The sequence below is a fragment of the Diplotaxodon limnothrissa genome, linkage group LG23 (genome assembly GCF_057381915.1).
Source record: "Diplotaxodon limnothrissa isolate DT_005_m linkage group LG23, D_limnothrissa_male_GT1.1, whole genome shotgun sequence".
Lineage (NCBI taxonomy): Eukaryota > Metazoa > Chordata > Actinopteri > Cichliformes > Cichlidae > Diplotaxodon > Diplotaxodon limnothrissa.
Window position 1 is genome coordinate 40,583,036 of NC_140617.1, and position 24,582 is coordinate 40,607,617.

The window sequence follows — 24,582 nt, forward strand, 5'->3', positions numbered from 1 at the left end:
TGTGATGCAATCTTGTTGATGTGACCCAAATCTCTGAAAAATGTTTCCATCACCTTGCTCAGTCTATACCACAAAAGAATTAAGGCAATTCTGATTTGCACTCTCTGACTAATAAGGTGGCTGGTGATTGCAATGCCTTGCTTTTTGAGGCCAAGCTACATTCCACAGGTATCACACCAGTAAGGCTCAATAGAAATTCCAGGTGCAAATCTGTTGTGTCTGCAGTCCTAAAAAAACTTTTAGCACACAGTGTTGTTTTAAAAAAAAGAAAAAGAGGTGGTTCAGCTCAGAAGGAAATTCTTTAAAAACACAATTCTGTTATCAAAGTCAAAAATGAACGCATTTAAGAATAAAAGTTTAGATTTAACAGTGAATATGTAGGCTCAGATTACATTTCACATACATCCAAAATCTATGCCTGTACCTGAGACTTTAAGTAGAGACAAACCCAACTCTACAAAGTGTTTTAGCTTATTTCAGCACCCGTGGTTTAAGTTTAGTCTAGCTCTAAATGGACTAAACAACAGAATGCAATCAGCATTTATGACTTAAAGAAGAGTATTTTTCTCTCACGCTGGCAGAGACTAAAAAGTAGAGTGAATATTAAAATAAAGCTAATGTGTCTTCTGGATGCGAGCTGCTAAGAAAATGTCAATCTCACTTTTCACATTCCCTCCAAATGGGCAAAAGTATTAGTTGCTATTTCCATTATGAAAAAGGCAAATATGTTTACCAGTGAATGAAAAGCCAATTGTGCGTCCTCAGACTGCAAAAGTAAGCCATTCTGTTGGAACATGTGGCCACTGGTTTCCTGTTCTCGCCTCTTTGTTCTCTAGCTTCGTGTCTAGTGTGTTAGTGTCCATCACTGTGCCTCAGAGTGTGCATGCTTGTCGCTGTCATGCGTCCTGCTGGTGCATCGTTAGGTATGGCTTTTTATTAGCCTCTGGTGTGCTGGAGATGGGGAGGGTGGGGGCGGTCAGCATCGCTCTGGCAGTAAACTAGCACAGCCGTCAGCCCTGCACATAGGAACAAACACCCCATTAAACCAAGGCCTTCACATATTACTGTAATAAAAGCCCCTGCTCTCGCCTTTATGGGCTTTTTAATTATGTCTATTCGTCTTCCCGGGCTTGTGAGCAACAGTTCATGATGAGCCCCATTTCATGAATACTCCACCACTGGCAGAAAGCTGGAGGGGGGTGAATTAAAGGGGACACACACACACACACACAAAACAAAAAACATGAAAATGGCCCGAGTCTGAAAATATGACTATTGCTCCTGGAATGGTACTTTTTATTTTACCTCGCAGTGTGTTGTCAGTGCAGCTACTTTTACCATTTTTTTCCCTCTCCGGAGTTCTTTGTTTTAGATGTGGATTATTACAAAGATGGAAAAATCTCAAGCAGCTCAAGTGAATTGCATGGCAGCTTGGTAGTAATGGCGTGTATTAAATTAGCTCCCAGAGAACAGGGCAGCGGCTGGACAAGCTTGGAGGAAAAAAAATAAAATAAAATAAAAAAAAATAAAAAATAAAAAATGAACCAACCAAATCATCCCTGCATGAATTTAGCAAAAAGAGTCTGCACCCAGGCTCATTTTATACCTCGAGTACTTTTCCTTTGGTGCGCTTTTACATTCTAGTTTGTTCAAAATCATATTGGATTTACAATAAAGGTCGGGCAGTGGCCACACCCGCCCTGCGCCATATGAAAACTCTGAATCACATACAGTAATGTGTTCACACCTTGAAGCAGGCTCAATGTAAGACCCTGCCTGGTATTAAAGGATACTGATTGATAGAGTAATATAAAACATGTTGTGTTAACAGTGTACATTTTATGGCCAAGTCATTTTCTCGCAAGGCTGGCCACTCCAGCACAGCCCCTTAACCACAAGAGTACCTAAGCATGCAAGCATCACTGTGGATGCCACCAAGCAGAAGTGAAAGCAGAAAAAGTTCAGCTGTGGAGAACCTTGATAACCCCCATGTTCGAATTTGGAATTTATATCCATTGCATAATGAACTTTGGTTAAATAGACCTCTGGTCCTTGATCTATACTTAAAGGGAGGAAAACAAAGATCGAGGCATGGGTATGAATGCTTTATTTTCTTAAATCAGGTGTAAACAGAGTATCCAGTGGGTTTGCAAGGGCTGCTGCAAATCACAGTGCTGGTGAAAACTAACACCACAGCAAGCGCCATCCAGATTCCACACAGCAGGGCTACTGCTGAAAACAAGGCTGAAAAAGGGAGGATGAGGACAGAAGACAAATATTACCACTTCTATTAGCAGTTGAGAGAAAACTCAAGGGAGTGGGAACAAAGTCAAGTCAGAGTGTTTTTTTTAAAACCCCTTGAGTTGTTTTGTGGGTGTCTAACCAGCTCGAGTGACTTCTTGTGTCTGCTGCAGAGAAACTGGTTCTGGAGGAAGCTCAAGCGGCTCAGTCGACCCCTCTTCCAGAACGTTCTCCTCCAGCAGGATGGGGCCAAGAGCAGCCGTCCCCTCCCACCGCAGAGCTGCATAAAAATAAGCAAATCCAATATGGGCTGGAAGGGAAACAACAATCTTCTTAGTGCATTTAGCCAGCTGAGTAAACCATTCCCGACACGACTGATTGGTTGGACAATTAAAGGGATTAACTCAAAATCAATCCACCACATAAATGGCATGTGTGCCAAATGAGTGCAAGCAAGCTCGTCTAAACACGGGTGGAACCTCTGCTTGTGTAGGTTTGTGGCTGATTGCATTATACTCCATATGAATGCATTTAAACGAAATACAAAAAAGTACTTCTAAAATATGTATGTTTGCTACTTTTATGGCATTTTAGACAGCCTTGTATCAGCTAGTCACAGCCCCTTAACAAAAAACACCTTTTTAAAATAATGTTTGCCAAAATTAAATCAACAGATTCTGCATATGCAAATGCTTTTCATAATGAAAGTGGTTAGAATAGCATAATTCCCCCCCACTGGGCCGGCATCACATGTTCAGGACCTGTCCCAGGTTGTCATGTAGCGTCGCTTCTGCAAACTGTACCATCATTTGCTGCAAGGCTTCTTTTCCATCTCTGCGTGCCGCAGCTGGTCTCACAGCAGCTACACACCTTATTGTCTCCACCTGATGCCACCCATCTGTCCAGAGCCGAAAATGCATTGTTAGGAGGAAGCGCAGCAAAGCTTTGCATTAGCATTAGAGCCATGGCAACGAATCTGAAGGCAAACACCTGTACAGTAGAGCAATCTTTGTGTAAACTGACCTCTTGGCTTCAGACAGGAATGAGCAGGCTTTGTGCTCCGAGTCGACGGGTGCAGAGACTGGCGTTGCTTTCAGCTGACATGTGATGTAGAGCTATGAGAAAGTTAAACGACATGGAAATGTATTAGTGTTCAGAATGGATGTGCTATTGCTGTGCAAAATATGACAAACTGCATCAGGAATGGAGAGCCAAAACTGCCATAATTTAAAAAAAAAAAAAAACAAAAAAAAACTATTTGACTCAAAACAAATATGCCATTAAATGGACCAAGAAATTAAACAAAAACCCCTTTAATCACACAATTTAGTGATTTATTTACTTCAGTACTCGTGGGCAATATACAGTAGCTTGCAAAAGTATTCGGCCCCCTTGAACTTTTCCACATTTTGTCACATTACAGCCACAAACATGAATCAATTTTATTGGAATTCCACGTTAAAGACTAACAAAAAGTGGTGTACACGTGAGAGTTGGAACGAAAATCATACATGATTCCAAACATTTTTTTACAAATAACTGCAAAGTGGGGTGTGCATAATTATTCAGCCCCCTTTGGTCTGAGTGCAGTCAGTTGCACATAGACATTGCCTGATGAGTGTTATAGACTAAATAGAGTGCACCTGTGTGTAATCTAATATCAGTAGAAATACAGCTGCTCTGTGACGGCCTCAGAGGTTGTCTAAGAGAATATTGGGAGCAACAACACCATGAAGTCATAAAGTTATTGAGAAATTTAAAGCAGGCTTAGGCTGCAAAAAGATTTCCCAAGCCTTGAACATCCCACGGAGCACTGTTCAAGCGCTCATTCAGAGATGGAAGGAGTATGGCACAAGTGTAAACCTACCAAGACAAGGCCGTCCACCTAAACTCACAGGCCGAACAAGGAGAGCGCTGATCAGAAATGCAGCCAAGAGGCCCATGGTGACTCTGGACGAGCTGCAGAGATCTACAGCTCAGGTGGGGGAATCTGTCCATAGGACAACTATTAGTGGTGCACTGCACAAAGTTGGCCTTTATGGAAGAGTGGCAAGAAGAAAGCCATTGTTAACAGAAAACCATAAGAAGTCCCGTTTGCAGTTTGCCACAAGCCATGTGGGGAACACAGCAAACATGTGGAAGAAGGTGCTCTGGTCAGATGAGACCAAAATGGAACTTTTTGTTCAAAATGCAAAACGCTATGTGTGGAAAACTAACACTGCACATCACTCTGAACACACCATCCCCACTGTCAAATATGGGGATGCCAGCATCATGCTCTGGGGGTGCTTCTCTTCAGCAGGGACAGGAAGCTGGTCAGAGTTGATGGGAAGATGGATGGAGCTAAATACAGGGCAATCTTGGAAGAAAACCTCTTTGAGTCTGCAAAAGACTTGAGACTGGGGCGGAGGTTCACCTTCCAGCAGGACAACGACCCTAAACATAAAGCCAGGGCAACAATGGCATGGTTTAAAACAAAACATATCCATGTGTTAGAATGGCCCAGTCAAAGTCCAGATCTAAATCCAATCGAGGATCTGTGGCAAGATCTGAAAACTGCTGTTCATCTAATCTGACTGAGCTGGAGCTGTTTTGCAAAGAAGAATGGGCAAGGATTTCAGTCTGTAGATGTGCAAAGCTGGTAGAGACAGACCCTAAAGGACTGGCAGCTGTAATTGCAGCAAAAGGTGGTTCTACAAAGTATTGACTCAGGGGGCTGAATAATTACGCACACCCCACTTTGCAGTTATTTATTTGTAAAAAATAAATAAATAAATAAATGTTTGGAGTCATGTATGATTTTCGTTCCACTTCTGTACACCACTTTGTGTTGGTCTTTCACGTGGAATTCCAATAAAATTGATTCATGTTTGTGGCTGTAATGTGACAAAATGTGGAAAAGTTCAAGGGGGCCGAATACTTTTGCAAGCCACTGTACATTCCTACCTTCACTTATGATAACGGGATCTGGGTAGTAACCAAAAGAAGGAGACTATGGATACAAATTGCAGAAATAAACTTGTTCTAAAAAGGTGGTCAGGTCTCTCCTTTAGACATTTGATGAGTTTTGTCATTCAGGAGGAGATTAGGGTAGAGTTTATACTTCTCCATATCAAAAAGGAGCTAGTTCAAAAAAGTTCAGGCATCTGGAAACTACCCAGATGAGGCGTTTTGAGTTTGTAACCCTGGGATCAGGCCCCGTGGCAGACCCAGGACTGGGTCTGCCACTAATTATTTAAATATAAATGGAAAATTCTAAAGATACAAAAAGGAAGAGACGGGTAAATAAAATGAAAACTTGATTTAAAATTCATAAAATTAAAGCAAATACAAATAAATACGAAACATAATTCATATAAGCTTTCCTCCAATTCCTTTGGATGTCACTGTGGTGCATTTCATAACGAATAATTTCTTTATAACCTTTTAATTTTGGCACTCTTTGTCCTCCACAGCCCGGTGTTTTCACAAACAACGTTAGCCCGTTTCGCATTAGCACATCAATAGCAAAGTTTTTAGGCTCTTATGGATTCAAAGTGGCTTGCTGCATTTGGGAGGTAACGGTTTCTAAATGGCAAACTGATCAAACTTAATGTAATGTTACGATCCAACGCTGACGTAAAAGGCACACAAGAAAAGCTTTTCTGGAGTTGATACTGGCTCATATTTATGGCAGGGATCCTAAACCTATAAAATGGTTATCAATGGTTACCACAAAGGGCATTCATTTCCTCCATTTCAACACAAAGCTTCTGAGGATACTGTAGCCTTGAAACAACACTTTCAAAACACATATATTAGGTGTCGGCTTGCTATATATAAAAACTAACAGAAGGCAAGGAGAAAAAAGTAAAGTGGTTAAACTAACACCTCAGGTGCTGCAAATCGCACCTCTCTATAGTAGCTTCAGGATACGTGATCAGTAGTTTCAAAACTGCATAAACATCTTTATACTACTTACAGTCTTCCTGTCGTCTTGGTGGAACCTGAAGGCCTTCAGCTGGAAGTGGAGTTTATCCTCGTGGCTCCTCGGCATGAAGTAAGACTTGGATCCCGTCAGCTTAGTGTCAGTTAAACATCTCATGTTTGGAAAAAAAGAACAGGTGTGAGTTTTACATGCATAAATCTGCTGATTATATGCACCATTTGTTACACAACTGTAACCCTAACAGTAAGTCTTGATTATTATGTCTAGCGGACTCTTTGAAACAAAGACAGGCAGTGACGTATTTAGTGTCACTTTAAGGTACAGTATTCCACAGACGATCCACAGCTTCTCACCCGTGGTTGTTAATGAGGCTGTATCTGGGTTGTGAGTATGGATCTGGGTTCGCAGTGGCCACGCAGCTGTCCACGTAGACCCTCAGAGGTACGTGGTTACCCCTGAGGACCGCCGCCTCAATGTGCATCACGTCATTCAGGAAATAAACGCTGGAAGGCCTCTGCGACTGCCAGTCCTCTAATCAAATACAGAGGAAAAAAGTATGAGTGTAATGCTGGGGCCATCAATCCGATTAGATGAAACTAAAATGATGCCCGTGGGAGAGAGTGTGGCACTGTTTCAGCAGACAGTAGGATATCGGTACTGGAACAGTAAGAGAAAAATACTTTAAAGAGGACAATAAATGAATCATTAACCTGAGTAGGAAACACAAATGAGGTCTGTGCCTTTAAAAACTAGTTTAAAACTTTCATAATTTCCTTTATAACTGCATCCAGTCCAAACAGGGTTATAGTAAGTAAATCAGAGCTGGAGTACGGTTCTGCTCATATGATGACGATGATGAACACCAGTGTGGTGCGGTGCCTGTCTGCAGCGCATAGCTTAGAATTAATTAGAAAACACACAATCAGCAGTATATTGATCACTCCATTGTGCGAGTGACCCCGTCGGGTCAGCTGCGAACTACGAGGCATGTAATTTCAGCTCATCACCATGCAAAAGTTTCACTCCTGTTTATCAAGTCGGTGTTTAGCATCTTTAACAGTCGCGACGAAGACCGCGAGGCCTCAAGTGATTGCAATTACGCCTGTCGCCGGGGAAATTAGCCAGACCGGCTGGTGCACATCAAAAGTTTCTCTTCCCCTCAGAACATAAGCTCCAAGTTTGTCATTTCTGACCTGCCCTCACCTGTCATGAGATGCAGGGAGAAGTGCAGCCGCTGTTCCACTTGCATGAGGGACGCAAACGGCTTCGAGGTGGGTCTCAAGGCATCGCTGTTTACGTAATGCCTCCTGTGAAGACAATTACAGGAAGGAGGGGCGTTTCACTCAAGAGAGCCCCATCAAGGATGAAGAATATTCACGCCACGGACAGAAAGATAGGAGTTAAACATCTGCAGGTAAACATACCTATAAAAAAGGGGTTTGTGCATGGCTCACCAAGGCGAGTTTAGGGGCATTTTTAGTACTATATACTGTAGGATGAACTTTAAACCAGTTTAAGCTACAGTTCTCCGTTACTGGTGTGAGACATCATGCATCCTGACACCTATAGATGGTAATACTGACACGGTGCTACAGATTCATAAGCCCTGGAGGTAACTCTGTACAACCTGTGCTAACAGCTAGATTTGTATACTCTAGGAAATTTGGACGACCATCAGGCTCAGGGAAGTGAAAGTAATGAGAAAGGAGGGTGAATTCCTCTTGGTACAAAAGGTCTAATGATTGCATAAATGTCAGTTGAAAAAGATAAATATCTTTATGTTTCAATCATGTGGTACAACTTTTATTGAATATAATATGATTCCTGCCTCTTTCCCCTCACCCCGAACCGGTTGCTACAGATGGCTGCCCTTCCTTAAAGCTAGTACTTCTGGAGGTTACTTCCTGGTAAAAGGGAGTTTTCCTTCCCACTGTAGCAAAGTGCTTGCGCATAGAGGGTTGCCTAATTGTTGAGGTTTTCTCTCCATTACTGCATGGTCTTTACCTGACAATATAAAGCATCTTGGTGTTGTCATTTGCTGCTATACAAATAAAAATGAATTAAACTGAATATTTAGAGAAAAAAAAAAATGGCACTTGTGCATAGCTGCCTTAGGTTTGGTCTCTCCTATCCATCCATCCCCTCCAGCAACAGAGAGAAGGCAAAATGCTGAACTCATAGCTTCTGACATCACATTGATTACATTTATCCTTTTACAGACATTTAGAATGAATCTCTAACGAGCATGGGGGGTAAACCACAAGGCGTTACCTTTTGTAGTGGCACTGAATTACCACTTCAACAGGGTTGGTCTTTAAAATGAAAGTGTTGCTAATCGGAGTCGGAGAGTACATCAGAGTAAATGTGTAGATGATGGCTTCTTCAGTCATCTGAAGAAAGTATTAAACAGTTAAGAGTGAAGTGAAATGCACAATAGTAAATAGGCCTGAGAAAACGGAGCGCCACACACCGTCACTGTGCTGCCGCAGCCCTCCAGCTCTGTTTGAAACCCCAGGACGAGTTTCTCAGTGTCTACCGCAGCGCAGTCTCCTAAGGTCAGATCACTCGGACGGATCAACTGACCGTTTCCTAAGAACAAAGCGGAGAAGGCGCAGCTTAAATCGAGACCATTACCTGAGGCCATTTTATTCTTCAGTCAATAACACTCACGAGGAGTGGAGGTTCAGCCACAGGACAAACAGAAAAGTTTCTTAATGCACTGCTGTAAAATCAGCATTCGAGCACCCGACAGACAAGCCGAATGCCCCTTCACAGAGTGAAGAAATAAGAGGAAACGTAATATTGATCACCGAGACCATTGTCTGTGCCATTTGCAGTAATCAGCAGTGAGTATCCCATCTTCACTGTTCCATTCAATTTTCCAATTTGGGCCTCTAATCTAAACCTTTCCTTTTTAGACATCAGAGCAGAAGGTATGTTAAGTGGACCTGTGCCGGTGCCACTGCGGATAAAAAAATAAAAAAAAAACCCTGCAAATCCGATCAATTTAAACAAATAATGGGCAGCCATTACCTAGGAAGTTTCGCTTGACCTCAATGGTGACCTTTACTTCGCCACACTGCACCACTACACTGTCAGCTGGCACAGGAACCTGCTCCTCAAACTTCACTGGAACCTGGAATATCATCCGAATGGATTATATAGTTCAGAGAATTCAATAATTGCTATGTAGCTGTCCAAAAATAATTTTTTTTTTTACACTACCTTTGATTTCTGCTTGACTGCTAGGTTTAGATCTGGGTCTTGTTCCTGCAATTGTGACAACTCTTGAGTTTGGACGGTCTCCCCCTGCTCCAGCTGGGAAGGTTTTTGCTTCCTGAGCTGGTGGCTCCTGACCCGGTAGCTGACAGGAAAGCCGGCCGGATCCTTTTGTTCCATCTCGCTCGAGTGACGTCCGGCTGTCTGCAGTGATCTTGGCAGCTGCGAGCTTGTTGTCACTTGTTCTTTTGGGATTTTGCTAAAAGTGTCATTGGTGCTGACGTTTAACCAATTTTGTGTAGCGAAGCAGAAGTTTCCAGCTAAGAAGAAAAGCAGAAAGCTGAACACAAACCCCAGCTCCATTAGAAGTTTTCACAAAACAAAACAGCACTGCTGTGCTTGTCTCTTCACCAGAAATCAGGTATAGGAACTTGGCACTGGCTCCACCTACTCCTAATGACTTGATTGGATTCCAGCCTGGAGTATTTCAGTATTGATTGCTGCACTTGCTCCATTATACAGCACCAAATCACAACAGCAGCACCTCAAGGTGCTTTACTGTAAGATAAAGATCCTACAATAAAACAAAGAACACTCCAAATATCAGATAACTCTCTATGAACAAGCAGTTGGTGAAAGTGGGAAGGAAAAACACCCTATTAACAGGAAGTAACCTCTGGCAAAACCATCTGCCATGACAGGTTGGGGTGAGGGGGAGGCAGCACAATAATGTGTATATTTGTATTGTGGGGAAAAAGGCGGGGTTTGTGTTCATCTTTTTGCTTTTCTACTTTAGCTGCGCTACACAAAATTGGTTAAACGTTAGCACCAGTGACACTTTTAGCCAAATCCCAAAAGGGCAAATGCTGCCATCTGCTAAATGTCCAGCAATGAACAAAGACTTTTATAAACAGAAACAAGCCTGACCCCCTAACAGTAAGTGGCTTTCACAGCTCTCGTGAGGCAAATCAATCTACGCTCTCATGGAGTTTGAGCCCCCCGCCATCCCTCATGTTTTGATGCTGCATGATCTTGAATGTCAAGGCGATGCGGTCAGCAGTTAGCAGAGTTCAGCAGAGATGCTCATAAAACTGAGATTTATGATCATCCACTGAGAGATTTCACAAATGTCACCACCGCCGCTACCAAATGTATGAGTGTGTGTGTGCTGGTCAGCGGCGTGTATGACGCGTAACAGGAAGCATGGGGTGTGTCTTGAGGCTGTGCCAGCAGGCATGTCAGTCTTGCAGATGCCCTGCTTTCTTCTTCACCTGTTTTCATTCGACCTGTCATAAATATCATCAATGGTTTATGGTCTGTTTAAGATCTAAAGTTTGATAGATAGATTGCCTTGCTCCATATCATTTATGGTCCCTTTAAAATCTTTCTAAACTTGGTAATGCAATGCAAACCCAACAACTTGTTACTGTCTTTCTAATTGCATTTTCTGTGCCTCAGAGGCATTTCCAAACCAACAAACAATATAAAGTCAAAACATTTTCAATAACAACACAACAGAAAATGTGAAGTATTTTGGAATACACCTTGAAGGATAACGTTTTCCTCAGAAAAATATGTTTTTTGCTGTGCCTTGCTGCACAGGCAGTCAGTCCATGAGTGTATTTCAGTCTATGCACACCTCCAAGATGCTTGTATTTGTTCACAGTGTGGATCAGTTTTCTGGTAATGAAAGTGGGCTGGGTTGATGGTTTCCTCCTAAAATCAACTGACATTTCCTTTGTCTTTGCGGTGTTGAGGATGAGATTTGCACTCTCACACCATTTAATAAAATGTTCAGTGGCGCATGTCTTTCCTCTCCATCATATAAGAGGCTTGCTAAATCTGGATCATCTGCATGCTTAATAAATGTCTGTTAGGAAAAGAGTTGGTATACAAAATAAACAAAAACAGAGATAAAACACAATCCTGAGGGCAATCAGCAGCAGCTCCTTGGAGTAGTGGTTTCAACATTCGCCTTACGTATGTGAGATCTTTGGGTAAAGAGTGGGCAGAGACACAAACCCAGCCTCAGGGAGTCACAAGCTAGTGTACTGCTAGTGCTGATCCCAGATACACTATCCAGGTCCCAAGCCTGGATAAATGGGAGCGTTGAGTCATGAATTGCACCTGGTGTAAAAAGCTGTGCCAAATCAAGCATGTGGATCTACTGTGGTGACTACCTTTAGTGGGGTTACACAGTGGTGCAGTGGTTGGCACTATCAAGAAGGTTCTAAGGAAAACTAGAAGTTATCACCTTATTCCAGATTGGGATGTTGGGAATTTTCTGCCTTTGAGTAAATGGATGGATGGAATTTAATGCTACTAAAGTTCCAATACCATCCCATATGTTGGACAGATAATGTGAATGCATTCATCCATCCGTCCATCCATCCATCCATTCATCCATCCATCCATCCATCCATCCATCCATTCACTTCCACTTATCCTTTTTCAGGGTTGCAGGGGGTGCTGGAGCCTATCCCAGCTGTCATAGGGCGAGAGGCGGGGTACACCCTGGACAGGTTGCCAGTCTGTCGCAGGGCTAACACACCGGGACAGACAACCATTCACATTCACTCTTATGGGCAATTTAGATTTTTCAGTTAACCTATCCCCACAAAGTGCATGCATACAGTACATATTAAATGTACTGTATGTACTATTAAATCGTTATTTTACTTCAAAAAATGTTGGCTAACTTCATGTATTGGGTAGATTAACATGTACATGTAATATATCCTGGCCCCCAAACCTGCACAGGGTATCTACCCCAGTGCTAAAAGTGAGCGTGGTGCTCTTTTCATCCAAGGTGTTCCTTTTTCAGTCCAAATACAATTTCACTTGTTTCCAAAAACAAGTCTGGTTTAACCAGATGTTTTTCGCCCACTGAACCTTTCCGCAGCTTTTTTGCCGTCATATGGGTTTTGTTTCGGGTTTTTTTGCTTTGCCCTTCTGGCCAACAGATGTGCAGCTCTTTCAGATCTTGTTTGGTCCATAACTGACCTTTCCTAATGCAGTTTCAGACAGAAGCAAGCTGAAGACAGTGAAATATATTGTCTGTTGGCACGGATTTCATTTTCAGATCCTCACTCGGTTCAAGGAAGGGGTTGGGATTGTCACCGTGCGACCAAAACACTAATATTTAACCTTTCGAATTATTTCAGGCTAAAGAAGTCAGTAAACGTCTTCTACAGAGTGCTGTAGGAGAGAGTGCACATGTCACATTAGTTGGGGTTTTTTTTTTTGGCTTTTTAAAGCGTATGGCATAAAAAGCAACCACTGGCACCTGTAATTTCGATATATCTGAGGAAATAAACTCTATTTATGCAAAACTATAACATTACCTCAAACAAAAACCATAATAAGATCTTCTTGGGGGGGAAAAATCCTGCTTTAAAAGCTAAATGAGTTTAAATAGCTTCCCCTTGATACAGACACACTAATCCTTGCTGACCTACAGGAATACATTATAGCTCTTTTTCTCTCTCAGGATCTCCCTGCAGACTACCCAACAGAGAGGCTGCTATTGTCAGGAACTGGCTTTTATCTTTTGCTGATCACTGGCAAAACAAAGAGAGGTGTGTGTATGTGTGTGCTAGTTTGGGGGGGGGAGTGAAATCAGTCCATCCCTGCCAGTCAGACCCCCGCTGCCGCCAATCTCTAACTTGGTTAGCTCCCTCTAATTTGGCCCCCGGAGGGCCCTAATGTGGTTCCCTGTGGGGGTTTGTGAAAGGGCCTGGCAGCTTCTACCCCTAAGCACGCACACACACACACACACACACACACACACACACACACACACACACACACACACACACACACACACAGCTGCCACTCCCATCAGCTTCTGTTTCCAATATTCCTGATGCATTTTTGAAACAACAAGGACAGGATGATGCAGGTAAAACAGGCCGATTCTCTGCTAAGACAATAAACACACACACGCGCGTTCTCCCACTCACTTCTACCAGATGGAAAATCATCAAACGCCATGGCACACCGACAACACAGATGCTCAGAGAGAGCAACACGCGCACGCACGCACACACACACACACACACACATACATGCAGGAAAACACACGTGTCCCCTGTCACATTTTGCTGACAGCACAAAGTCATGGAAACAGCTCGATTTGGCCCTCGCTGCACTGCGCCATACGGATTACGGTTATGGAGGCTCATTAAAAACATGTAGTGGGAGATGGATTAGTTATAGCCTGCTGTTGTGGTGGGCGAACAGTGCTTCAAGATCAGCGGATTTCTGTGCGTTTTGTCAGCGCTCATGTGGCGGTGAATAGGTTTTGCGTGGGATAGGGGAGATATTTCTGAGGGATATTTTGCCTTCCAACACGTACTGCCATGTGCTTTTAAGGCACTGGCATCATTTATGGGGCCACTGCTTCAAACTATCTTGGTAGATTGTCAGACTTATATATATATATATATATATATATAAGTCTGACAATCTGCCAAGATAGTTGAAAAGGTTGAAACTGAAGCACGCGAGGGGAAAAGAACCAAGGAAGTAAGTGTGAGAGTAAGAAGAGAAAGTGAGAAAGGCCTGGGAGTAGAAAGACCGGGGGAAGGGAGGGAGAAAGTCAAAACAAAGGAGGGAGAGGAGAAAAATGTGGCTGGGGTCAGTGAACCTTGGGGTTGGGGATAACAGACAAGCAGCTCTGTGGGTCCCGGCGGGCGCAACGTGAAATAACAGCACGCTGGGCTCTGATTCACGGCCCATCAGCGGCCATATCCAACACATCTCCACACAAGGACGCACATTCTGCTTTCACACAGTCTCGGGTACAAACTCGCACATAGGGTTCGTGCACAGGCACACACACACACACGCACGCATGCAGGGAGCTAATGGACTGTTATTAAAGACATGCATCACACTGCGTCACCTACTGACCACACGCAAAGCCCTCCACACATCTGCACATTGCTGCAATGCACACACACACACTAGTGGGATAACAATCTCCCAGCACAGCAATAACAGCTGATGTATCATTTAGCAGAGAGCTGGAAGTGACACGGCAAGGTGACAGTGACACAGACACACTCCTAACTCTGACAGCAGACACCGCTGCCCGCGCTCCACACAACCTAACCTCGTATTTTAAACACAACATCCGTGACATTTCTCATGAAGCCGGCAGCGTCTCCCTCAATGGCCTGCGAGCGGCCTTTGTCACGCTGTAAAGGTCTTCGGCGCTGGCTGATTGACAGGTGTCATCACCCCCATGCAGAGGAACAATGCGCTGACCTTAAGCCTCCACTCGGTCCTACATCGCGAGTGCTCTCAGAAACTTTCCTGTTTTACGATCTGATTTATGCACAAATGCCTTCATTAACTTTGTCCAGTCTCTAATTTCACACTTTCTAATTTCACAGTTCACACTTTGAGGTGGAACACTAACCCTAATCCTGTCTACAGAAACTAGAGGAATATGAAAACTAACTTTGTTTCAATTAAAAACCAAATCACTAAAAGCAGCCACTTTGCGTTGTAGGGTCTTTGCCCTCCAATAAAAAACGAGAATGCCCCAACGACTCCCTGTGAGCAAGCACTTGGAGACAGTGGGAAGGAAAAACTCCCTTTTAACAGGAAGAAACCTCCAGCAGAACCAGGCTCAGGGCAGGGTGAGCAATCTACGGTGACTGAGTGGATGGAGACAGGAGAAAAGACACACTGTGGAAGAGAGCCAGCGATTAATAATAACTAATGATTAAATGCAATCACAGCGCATCATGGGAAGTCCCTGCCACCCTAGGGCTTTTGCAGCATAACTAAACGAGGGTTCAGGGTCACCTGATCTAACCCCAACTATAAGATTTCTTAAATATTAACGATAGACGAAGATTACCCGTCTACGTCACCTGTAAGGTTTCCTCACTTTTAAAGCCAGGAGACGACAGGAAACAAATGATCTGAACATATTAACAAAACACGTGAGAAGGCTTTTAACCAAAGTGCCGTAAGAACGTGGGTGGCCCCACTGGGAATCAAACGTCGAAAGTGTTAAGAGCCCGCGGACCGTGCCGCACTCATGACCTCACTGTTTTTATCCCAGTGTTTACGCTCGCAGAACGGCTCGCAACGATCGCCACAGCTTCTGTTGTGGAAAGGGACTTAAATGGTGCGTTTTTGAGAGAAGAAAAGGAAGCTAAAAACCTGCCTTCCTTACATGGGCATATTTGTGGCGCGCACATGCTCACATAAAAGTCTCGCAGGCCCCCCCGCCCCCACCCCTAACTCCACTACTGTCTCCTGAATCTCTCTCTCTCTCTCAGCTATGCTGCAATTCAAGCCTTTTGTTTAATAAACAATTTGTCAGTGATGTATCGAACTCCAGCTCTAATTTGATTGTCTGTGAAATGTGTATGGAGGTGGCTGCCTGCTCTCTTCCTCCTCTCTCTCTCTCCCTGTCTGCAGAACCAGCCCCCCCCCTCCCAGCGTACAGGTCCGTGCTCGTGGTGCATTTTCAGCCTGTGTCTCTTTGCGCGCAGGGATGAGGATGGAAGAGCAATCCTTAAGGGTTTGCAATTACATCTAAACGGCATAATCAGACATGATGGATGGCTGTTGCCTCTTCCACAATGTCTAGACCTCAGCTCTAGCGGTGCAACAAGGTTATAAGAGAGTGGTAGATGATGAAAGATTTAATAGTTTTGTTCTGCTTTCCTCAAACTCTGCTACCTGTTTTTTAGTTTTTATTTAACCGTTTATGTCCCCCTCTCTGGCGACCTTGCCGACATTTGAACGATTTAAGCACCGACAAATCGGTTTGTGTTTTTTTGTTAGGGGTTTTTGGGCTGAATAACTTAATTCTGATATTTTGCAGTAAAATGGGACATTTAGGAAGGACATATTTTTTGGATGGTTTAATCCTAATTAAACCTCAATTCTAACGTTTTTTTCTTTCTTCTAAAGGAGAAATCATGGAAGGATTTAGTTATAATATTATTCAAATGCTTAAAAAATAAGCAATTCCAGCTTAAAACAACCCATTGCGCCGCTTCCTGTATGATTGCTGAACTTGTGTTGGCCAATAGGTGGCACTGTGGGACCAAAAGTTCATTTCTAAGCACCTGGTTGAGGCAGCACCGACTCAGAGAGGAGCTGAGCACAAGCACAACCCGGTAAGTGCTGGGTGGCAGGTAAAATGGTGTTAAGGTTCTTAAAGTTGTATTCATCCTACATCCTTACAGTCAGAATTATATGGTTCATTCCAGCCATCAGGCTTGCAAATAAATGCCTTGGAGATGCCACAATGATCAATTTAGGATCTGAGGTAAGATGTTAAATGGACAGAATAATTGGGAGACTTCACTCTGGCAATTTCTTGCAAGGTTCTTGCAATTATCTTGGACAATTGCATCCTTTGACTCGCCAGGTGCTTTAATTGAAACGAGAGCAGTTACAATATAAGACAGTGATTATGCACGAGGGAAGAAGAAAAAAAACGCATTCATCTGCGAGAGTGTAGGTGCTCAAAGCTCGTGACTGCTCGCAGACACGTGGACAGGACTTGTCAGTGCTGTCAACAAGCTGACTGGTAAATAAAAAGAGAGAGGTAGCTTTGTCAGCTGTAATTATCCAGATGGGCCACGTGTGTGCGTGCATGTGTGTGTGTGTGTGCAAGGAGTGAAAAGCAGCTGGTAAAGACAAGAGATTGTCATTTCCAGAAAACAGACATCTTCCTCTCAGAGAATGGTCAGGAGCTGCTGTCACTCGCATTGTTACCAAAGAAGAAGAAAAAGAAGAAGGCAAGGGGGGGGAGAGAGATGTGAGAAGCGGCCTCGCTTCCTGTAAAATGAATCTTTGATTGTGCTTGTTCATTCTGTGACATCACTGGGGCGGAGGCGCCCGGCTTTCCCACGAGAGCCTCATTACCCACAATCCCAGAGGTTTCACGACGATGTTGTCATTACCTCAGTCGCTACCATCTCTCTCTCTCTCTCCCTCCGTCTCTCCCTCCATCTTCCTCCTTCTCCACCCTGCATGTCTTTCTGCTTCGATGATCAGGCTGTCGCTCGGGACCATCACACAGATGTTGGTACAAAAAAAAACTAAACTAAACAAACAACTCAAAAATAGACATGATCCCTGTCAGAAACACACAATTCACGTCCCAGGCTGAGGCTGTTTTTGTGGCTGATGAGAACAGAAGAGAAGAGAAGGTGGAGGCATGTCTTGCCACAGTCCAACTCTTAATCTCCTCTGATCAACAGGCTTGTGGTGCAGCTGAGCCCACCTCACACGACTTGAAATGAGCTCTTACCCAGCCTCTGAACCCACCACCGTATGAGTGCTTCCTACCTGCATGCTGGCCATGTTGATCACAGTCCTTTGATCAGATCTACAGCTTTCCAGACACGACTTGATTTACCCACCGTGTAGATGAAAAAGCCTCGTGCGCAGATGGGGAGAAATGCGGCCTCGCTGTCTCGTCTGTTTGTCGGTGCGTTTGTGCTTCTGCAAAGGCGCTGCAAGGAGGAACTTGTCCTCGGGCATCTTTGGCCATGTGCACCCAGTTATGCTTGTTGTTACCCAGAGCTGGCCCTGATATTTGCTGCTGCGTTTTATCTTAAGGGTTCCTTTAGCATCAAAACGTGGCGGCTCCTCCTTTGCAGCGAGCTATTAAAACACCCACGCCAATTTGATCATTGGAAACGTAGCAGAAACAAACGACTTTGTGGAATAGCCGCCGGCGGAGAAATCATTCTTGCCCTAATGTTGGCTGCTCGCAGTTCTGACAATGAAAAACAGAGAGGCAAAGGGAAGTACTTTCACCCCCACACCCTCGACTCTCCCTGTGACATTCGGGGAGATATTTACCTTGTAAAGATCTTGACATTTTGCTGCGCGCTCTAATAACACTCTGAAATATGAATAAGAGTGCAAAGAGTGGATAGGAGCCCTGCAGAGCTTTTGTTAACAGGTATTGATTGATACCGAGGGGGAAGGAAGGAAGGAGCTGAGCCATGGGAGGACCATGGGGAGCCACTTTTTACTGATCGTCTATTAACCTTGTCAAAAGACCTCGCCCGCTGCCTCACGCTGGCCAGGGGCATCCTTGGTGGTCATCACAGCCTCTGTGATTTTCTTATCAAAGGAAAAATCCAGCCTAAAGCGTAATTCTCAGCTCAGGCTGACGATGTCAGAAGCCCGGTCGATGGACGGATGTCAGTATTGCTGTGATACAGGGAACTAGGTGACTCAAATCTTTTCAAAGAAATTTGCAGTGGTGCCCTTGTCTGCACGCGTCATCCACTCTAAAGGCCATTTGAGCCAAACAACACACGTTTTATTATTGCAGTAAGAAAAATGATTTCTTATGCTTACAGAAGTTATTGACATATACTTCCTGTGTGGTCGTTTTATGTTGCAGTTAGCGGACCAAAGCAAATGTCTGCAGATCAAAATTTTTTATAGGAAATTATCTCAATGGGATTTGTTTCTGAAATTAGTTTAACTGAGATCCGGTGTATTTGTACATTTTATGATGAAGCCTAGAAAAGAACAAATACAGTAAGACCTTGAAAATACTTATATAATATAGTGAATATAGTGAAGACTGCAATCTTACAGCAAATATGACAATAACAACAAAAAATTTTGAAATCTGTGTGGGTTTGTTAGTTTTCTATGCAATCATCAAGTGTTGTGCAACCAAACTTGTCACTTTGGGTCATCTTAGGCCTCTGAAGGTTCTTATCTATATCAGCTATTATGATGTCATAAAGTTGTATGGTAACCGCCCAGCAACGGTCTAAAATTACCCGTCATATAGCTACAATAGTTTATGAAAGGATACTATTATTTTAATTTCATGACAATAACATCCAAAGTTAAATGATTTATGCTTAGCAACCACTGAAAGCAAGCTAAAATAACCCTGCAGCCCCTGGTTGTTTTTTTTAGCTTTTCTTAACGTCCTTGCATATACCAGTTTGCTAACAGGACAGATCAGATAGTGCTGTTGCACTGGCATGTACAAATCTGTTGTAAGTCATCAGATTGCAGGCAGGCTCAAACAGCTCTGCCTGAATGTGTAACAATCAAGTAAAAATTTCTTTTACCAAATCCCATTAAATGTAACATTTTATATTGTACTTACAACATTACATGGACAATTTACATGAAATTAAAATTTAATTTTTTTCAGCTCATTCGACCTATAACCTCGTTGCTTTAATTGCTAGTTTCTCATTGGATTCAACATATTTATTGTGTAAATTATTTTACCCATGAGAGGCTGATAAAGTGAAGTACCCTGTTACTGTTAAGCCACTAGCACGTGAGCATGCAGATGCACGAGCATGCATCCAGTCACATTTATCCCATTCTTGTCACATCTGATTTCATAGCACCAAGATGGCAGCAGTCTTCAACACAGGACTTCACTTACCAGTGGATGAAGTCACAGTGACTGCATTCATCTTTTAGATACAGTCTATGCTCTATGTACCATGCACACAGGGCCCAGTTTTGCATTTGTGCTAAAGCACTTAACACAAAGTGCAGCTGAGTGATGTGCTAATGCAATTTTCATGATTCCCTGAGGTATCTTTTTTTCTTCTTCTTCTTCTGCCTGTGTTTGTCTGTCACTGCTATCATTTTTAATGTCAGTCTCCATGTGTTTAGTGTTGTTATGATTCACTGCTAGTTATACTTTTTGGTTACTTCCTGTTTTACTCTGAAGGTTAGTTCTCGTGTGTCTGGTTTTGGTTTATATCACTTCCTGCTTTTGTTGTTTTCCTTCCTTGTCTGTCTGACCTGCTTTCATTAGCTCTACCTGTGCTAGATTTTTCCCACTTTAAGTGTGTCCCATCTCTAGTCTCTTTAGAGCTTGTGCCACCCAGAACAAAAAAGCTTGGACAAGTCTGCATAAAAAGTTAACTCGCCAGAAGTTTGCCCTTTGACAAAATCCATCCAACAACTTTTAAGATATTTTTGTCTGTAAACCTGCCGTTGTCAGACCTAGAGCGATGTGGTCATTTTACCTGGTTCTGTGGAACTATTATTTTTGACAGCTTGTCTAACAAAGACATGACTGATTGTGCAAACTTGCAAAACAGGCTGGAAGATAACTGTTCACACTGTCAAGCCTGCAAGCACAGACCTGAACATGCAAACTTTTTAAAAACAGACTTTTCCGATAAAAAGTGAAATCCTTCTGAATTTCACGGGGGTAGAGGGGAAAGTATATTTTCGAGAACCTGGTGGCATAAAGAACTGAAAGAGGCCGTACTCCTGCTGTTTGAAGTGAGAACCACTGCTGTAAGTTCTAATCTTTATGATTGCTGCGATCAAGAAGAACCTCGGGGAATTCAGAACGAGCGCATACATTACTCGGTTTTATTCAAAACCTCCAGGAGTTCACGATGAGTGCATGTATTAATATATTTTATTTTAATGACATGTAATTTGTTGCACACAGTAGCTCTGGATAATTTCTCCTTCCATGATACTAAAAACCAGTTTAAGGTAATTAGAAGAGATTGTTTTTAATGGAAGATAAATGGCTTACTGCAGGCTGCAGCTGAATCAATACTTTACTACAGTTTGAAACAGTGCTGCATCATTTGCTGAAATTACCACCATTGATTGGTTGCTATCAGTCATTTTAATTTAATTCTGAATGACTGTAAGGATGAAAATCTGACGGGGACATTTCTTTGTTTGACAGCTTATTGCTTTTCTACCGAAGGATTTTAAGCATGTGCTATGGAAAACCGAGTAAATTTCCCCCCTGAAGCAATACTGAATAAACCCCAGTAATGAGTGAGCTTCAGCTTTGGTTTATTCACTGTAATGTAATGACCGTGGGGTTTATATTCCTGTTTTCTCTGAGATATTGCCAAGTTTGATTTGCTGCAGCGCATGTAAAGGTGTCAAAAAGTGCCTTAATTAACAGATGAGCCTGCTCAACTGAACAATTTCTCCACAGCTCATTATCAGTCAAAAGTTCCACAATCCAGGCTAAAATCTGTGAGAGTGGGATGATCGGGTATAAGGTCAAACACTCAAGTCAAACGCTGTGCTAATGAGCTTGAATCATGCCATTGACCACCCACGCGCTGTTGACTCTCAAGCACTTATTGATTTTTTGGCTCAGACAAGCTGTTCCTCCTCTGCCCACTCAACGACCTTCCATACTCATCTTTTTCTTGATCTTTCTCTTATCTTTTAATGTTTTCACTGACCTTTTCTTTCTCTGTTTCAGCTAGAAACTTTTTCAAACATGACGGCTCTTTGATTTCTTGAATTCTACTCTCGCTGAGGACGTGACTCCCCGGAGTTAGAGAGGATATCAGATAACAAAAAAAAAAAAAAAAGCTGCTGATTCAGTCCTTGGCAACAACGCTGCGTTCAATCTGGGATCACCTGGAGGGCGGCCGGTCTTACCGCAGTGCTGCAGAAGTAATCAGGCATATCACTGACTGTTCCACTCTCTGAACTCTGACCTCCAGCGAAATGTGGGAATTATGTGTCCCTTAGAGCTGTTCAGTGGACAACACTTTGCAGTTCTAAAAAGCCTGCAAAGGGCAGGATAGCTCCCTCTTTGTTGTATATGGTTACATTTTGCAGCTACGTCTCTTTAACTTCATCGCAGCTGATCACTCAGTTGAGCACTTTCAACTAAAAGTCTTGCTGAGATGGCAAAAGTAGAAGTACAGATACTTTTGTTAAAAATTAGAGGTGTGTGGATCGATCCAAATATAGATAGTGTCGATACCAACTCTGGTATTGGTATCTAATTGATACTAGCGTGACAGGATTGATACTTTGTTTCTATCCTCTAAGTTCAGCATTATCCTACTGAATTGTGTGAGATAAATTGTACCTCATGCATGCACAATGAAAAAACCTTTTTCTGTTGACTGTCTCGTCTACTTTATTTATAGCTAATAGCACATTAGAACAACAGACATTAACCCAACGTGCTTTAGAAACCGGCACAATTACTTTCCAAGAATTGTGAAACCCAGTTTAAAAAATACACAAGAAGCTTTAAGGTGTGTTTTGTTGTGTTAATTAATTACTGTGGAAATCATGACACACTGTTCTCTTCTAAGCTGCCTTCATAAGTTAAAAAGTATTGGTATCAGTATTGGTACAGGCAATACTTGCATTGACTTGGTATCGGATCAATACCAAAACTTGCAGTATTGCACAGCACGTTTAAAAATACTCCAGTAAAAGGTGAATTACTGATTCAGCTTCTAAAGTGAAAAAGTGCAAGCTTTGAAATGTATTTTGAGTAAGAAAGTTAAAAGTTGTTCTTTGAAGGACATTTCAAGCAGCTCTTTTGGTGCTAAGAGAACCTCATGCTATATTAATATAATGATAAATTATTAGTATGTCAGAATACACACTTTTTTTGACTTTGCATCCACAGGTAAACAGAAGCATGAGTACAGTTAGGGGTGGAAGTAGGATTCAGCAGGTGGGGGAACCCTACGATCAGCTGTAGTGGCTCAGCTTGAGGATAAGTGTCACAACTAACAATAATTACTACTGAAAGCGTTGGTAGTTTTTTTTTCAGAGAATCAAAGACATCAAAACACATGATAATGTGACAACCAAAAAAGTGCAGCTTCAGCCAACTTACATGGGCACTGGAGGGCATCCATTAGCTGCAGGACTCAGATCTCAGCCAGTGACGTGAAAAATGAGGTCCTCAGAAACCAGTGGTAAGGATGGGTGGACCTCAGAGGTCAGGACCTGAAAGCAACACAGTAAAAAACAGTTTATTGTAAATTTATCTCAGTACGGCAGGCTAACTTGTTTCACCTGCAAAGTGCCGAGTATTCGAATAACACGAAGTTAGTATTTCTCACTTTCTTCTGCAGAGCCTTTCACAAAATAAAAAAAAAGTATAGCTTAAATGATCACACAGATGACGAATTTGTTATTCTTACAGCCTTATCCATCTCTGAGTGAAGTTATCACACTTTCTATTCTCTCTGGGAAATGCAGCAGCTGTGCCTTTAGCTAGCAGACATGCTGTGTGGCAAACTGCACAGAAACAGTTTATGTGTGTTTTACTTATGCTCATATTTGTTGAGCTGATAAAATCTTTGTATTTGATATTAGCAGCCACTTAAAGAAAGAAAAGTACTGCAACCACAACTTACACACATCTACATCCATTCTAGCCCACTTGAACCCCTGAGTATAGCTCAATTAACAATGCATACATTATATGTCTTTATGTGCAATAAGTATCAATGATGCATACATCAATAGAATTTTCTTTTATGTGCTATTGTTCCTTCCATTTAGGCTCAAATCGCTTTGATGTTTAAGGGAGCGCAGTGATGAAAAACCTCAAATGCGATAAAGCTAAAGTTTGTTACTTTAGCTTTAATGCTAAGCCTGTTTTGAAAATGTAAAGAGTATAAATTGTAGTTATTTGTGTAAAAATGTGGGGGAAAGTAAATACTCAAGTAAAGTACAGATACTTGAAAGCTCTACTTAACAATAGTAACAAAGTATTTGTACTTCACTACTTCTAGCTCTGCCACGTGAGCGTTCAAATTTCATGAGTGAAATACTGATTTGCTTTAAAATGGTTCTTCGATAACTAATTGAAAATTAATTTATTTAAAGTTGCACTGTTTAACCAAAAGTGTTGCTTTTGTTAATTGAAATTCAACGTGCTGTCTGAAGCTTTTAAAGAAATGTGAACGTGTGCTAATATTTGCTAACCTGGTTGTAGCAGCTAACCTCTGGGGCTAAAAAATAAAGCCATTAGGGGCAACAAAAGCAAGTCAATCTCATAAAAAATGCATACAGCAGAAGTGAGGATGTTTACAGCCTGGAACCAAAAACAGGGTGTGTGTATACCTCAGTTCCTCCTTTGTGACAGCTATATGGGTGTGAATTCTTATATAGCTCATCCATTTATATTTGGGGTTAATTCAGGACATGCCTGCTTTGAGTGACAGGTAGGTGCGTCTCATATTCAGGCACTCCAAAGAGCCAGCTGTTCAGTTCGTCTGGTTAGCTGGAAAATATTTCAAACCTGTTCCCACAAGTAGCATTGCAGTTGTTTAAGATACACCTTGATAACCAAGTTAGCTAATGCTTATCTTAGCAGCGAACCCCCCACATCCACCTATTCCTTTACAAGCAAATCATTTTTATTATGATTTTATACTTTTAGGTGGCTTTTG

General features: G+C 42.4%; 1 protein-coding gene across 2 annotated transcripts; it reads right to left on the reverse strand.

Annotated features, from left to right (window-relative positions):
- Positions 1 to 2,119: 2,119 nt before the first annotated feature.
- LOC146608672 (zona pellucida sperm-binding protein 3-like) lies at positions 2,120 to 9,751 on the reverse strand. 2 transcript variants are annotated; one of them, XM_085347647.1, is made up of 11 exons: positions 9,395 to 9,751; positions 9,203 to 9,305; positions 8,640 to 8,758; positions 8,441 to 8,559; positions 7,373 to 7,476; positions 6,523 to 6,700; positions 6,203 to 6,320; positions 3,265 to 3,356; positions 3,045 to 3,139; positions 2,384 to 2,521; positions 2,120 to 2,244 (listed from the first exon to the last, which is right to left on the reverse strand). In XM_085347647.1, the coding sequence occupies exons 1-11, from the start codon at positions 9,749 to 9,751 to the stop codon at positions 2,120 to 2,122; spliced, it is 1,548 nt and encodes a 515-aa protein (XP_085203773.1). The 2 variants fall into 2 exon arrangements, with proteins under 2 accessions (XP_085203773.1, XP_085203772.1); XM_085347646.1 differs by having other exon boundaries at positions 2,384 to 2,551.
- Positions 9,752 to 24,582: the final 14,831 nt, after the last annotated feature.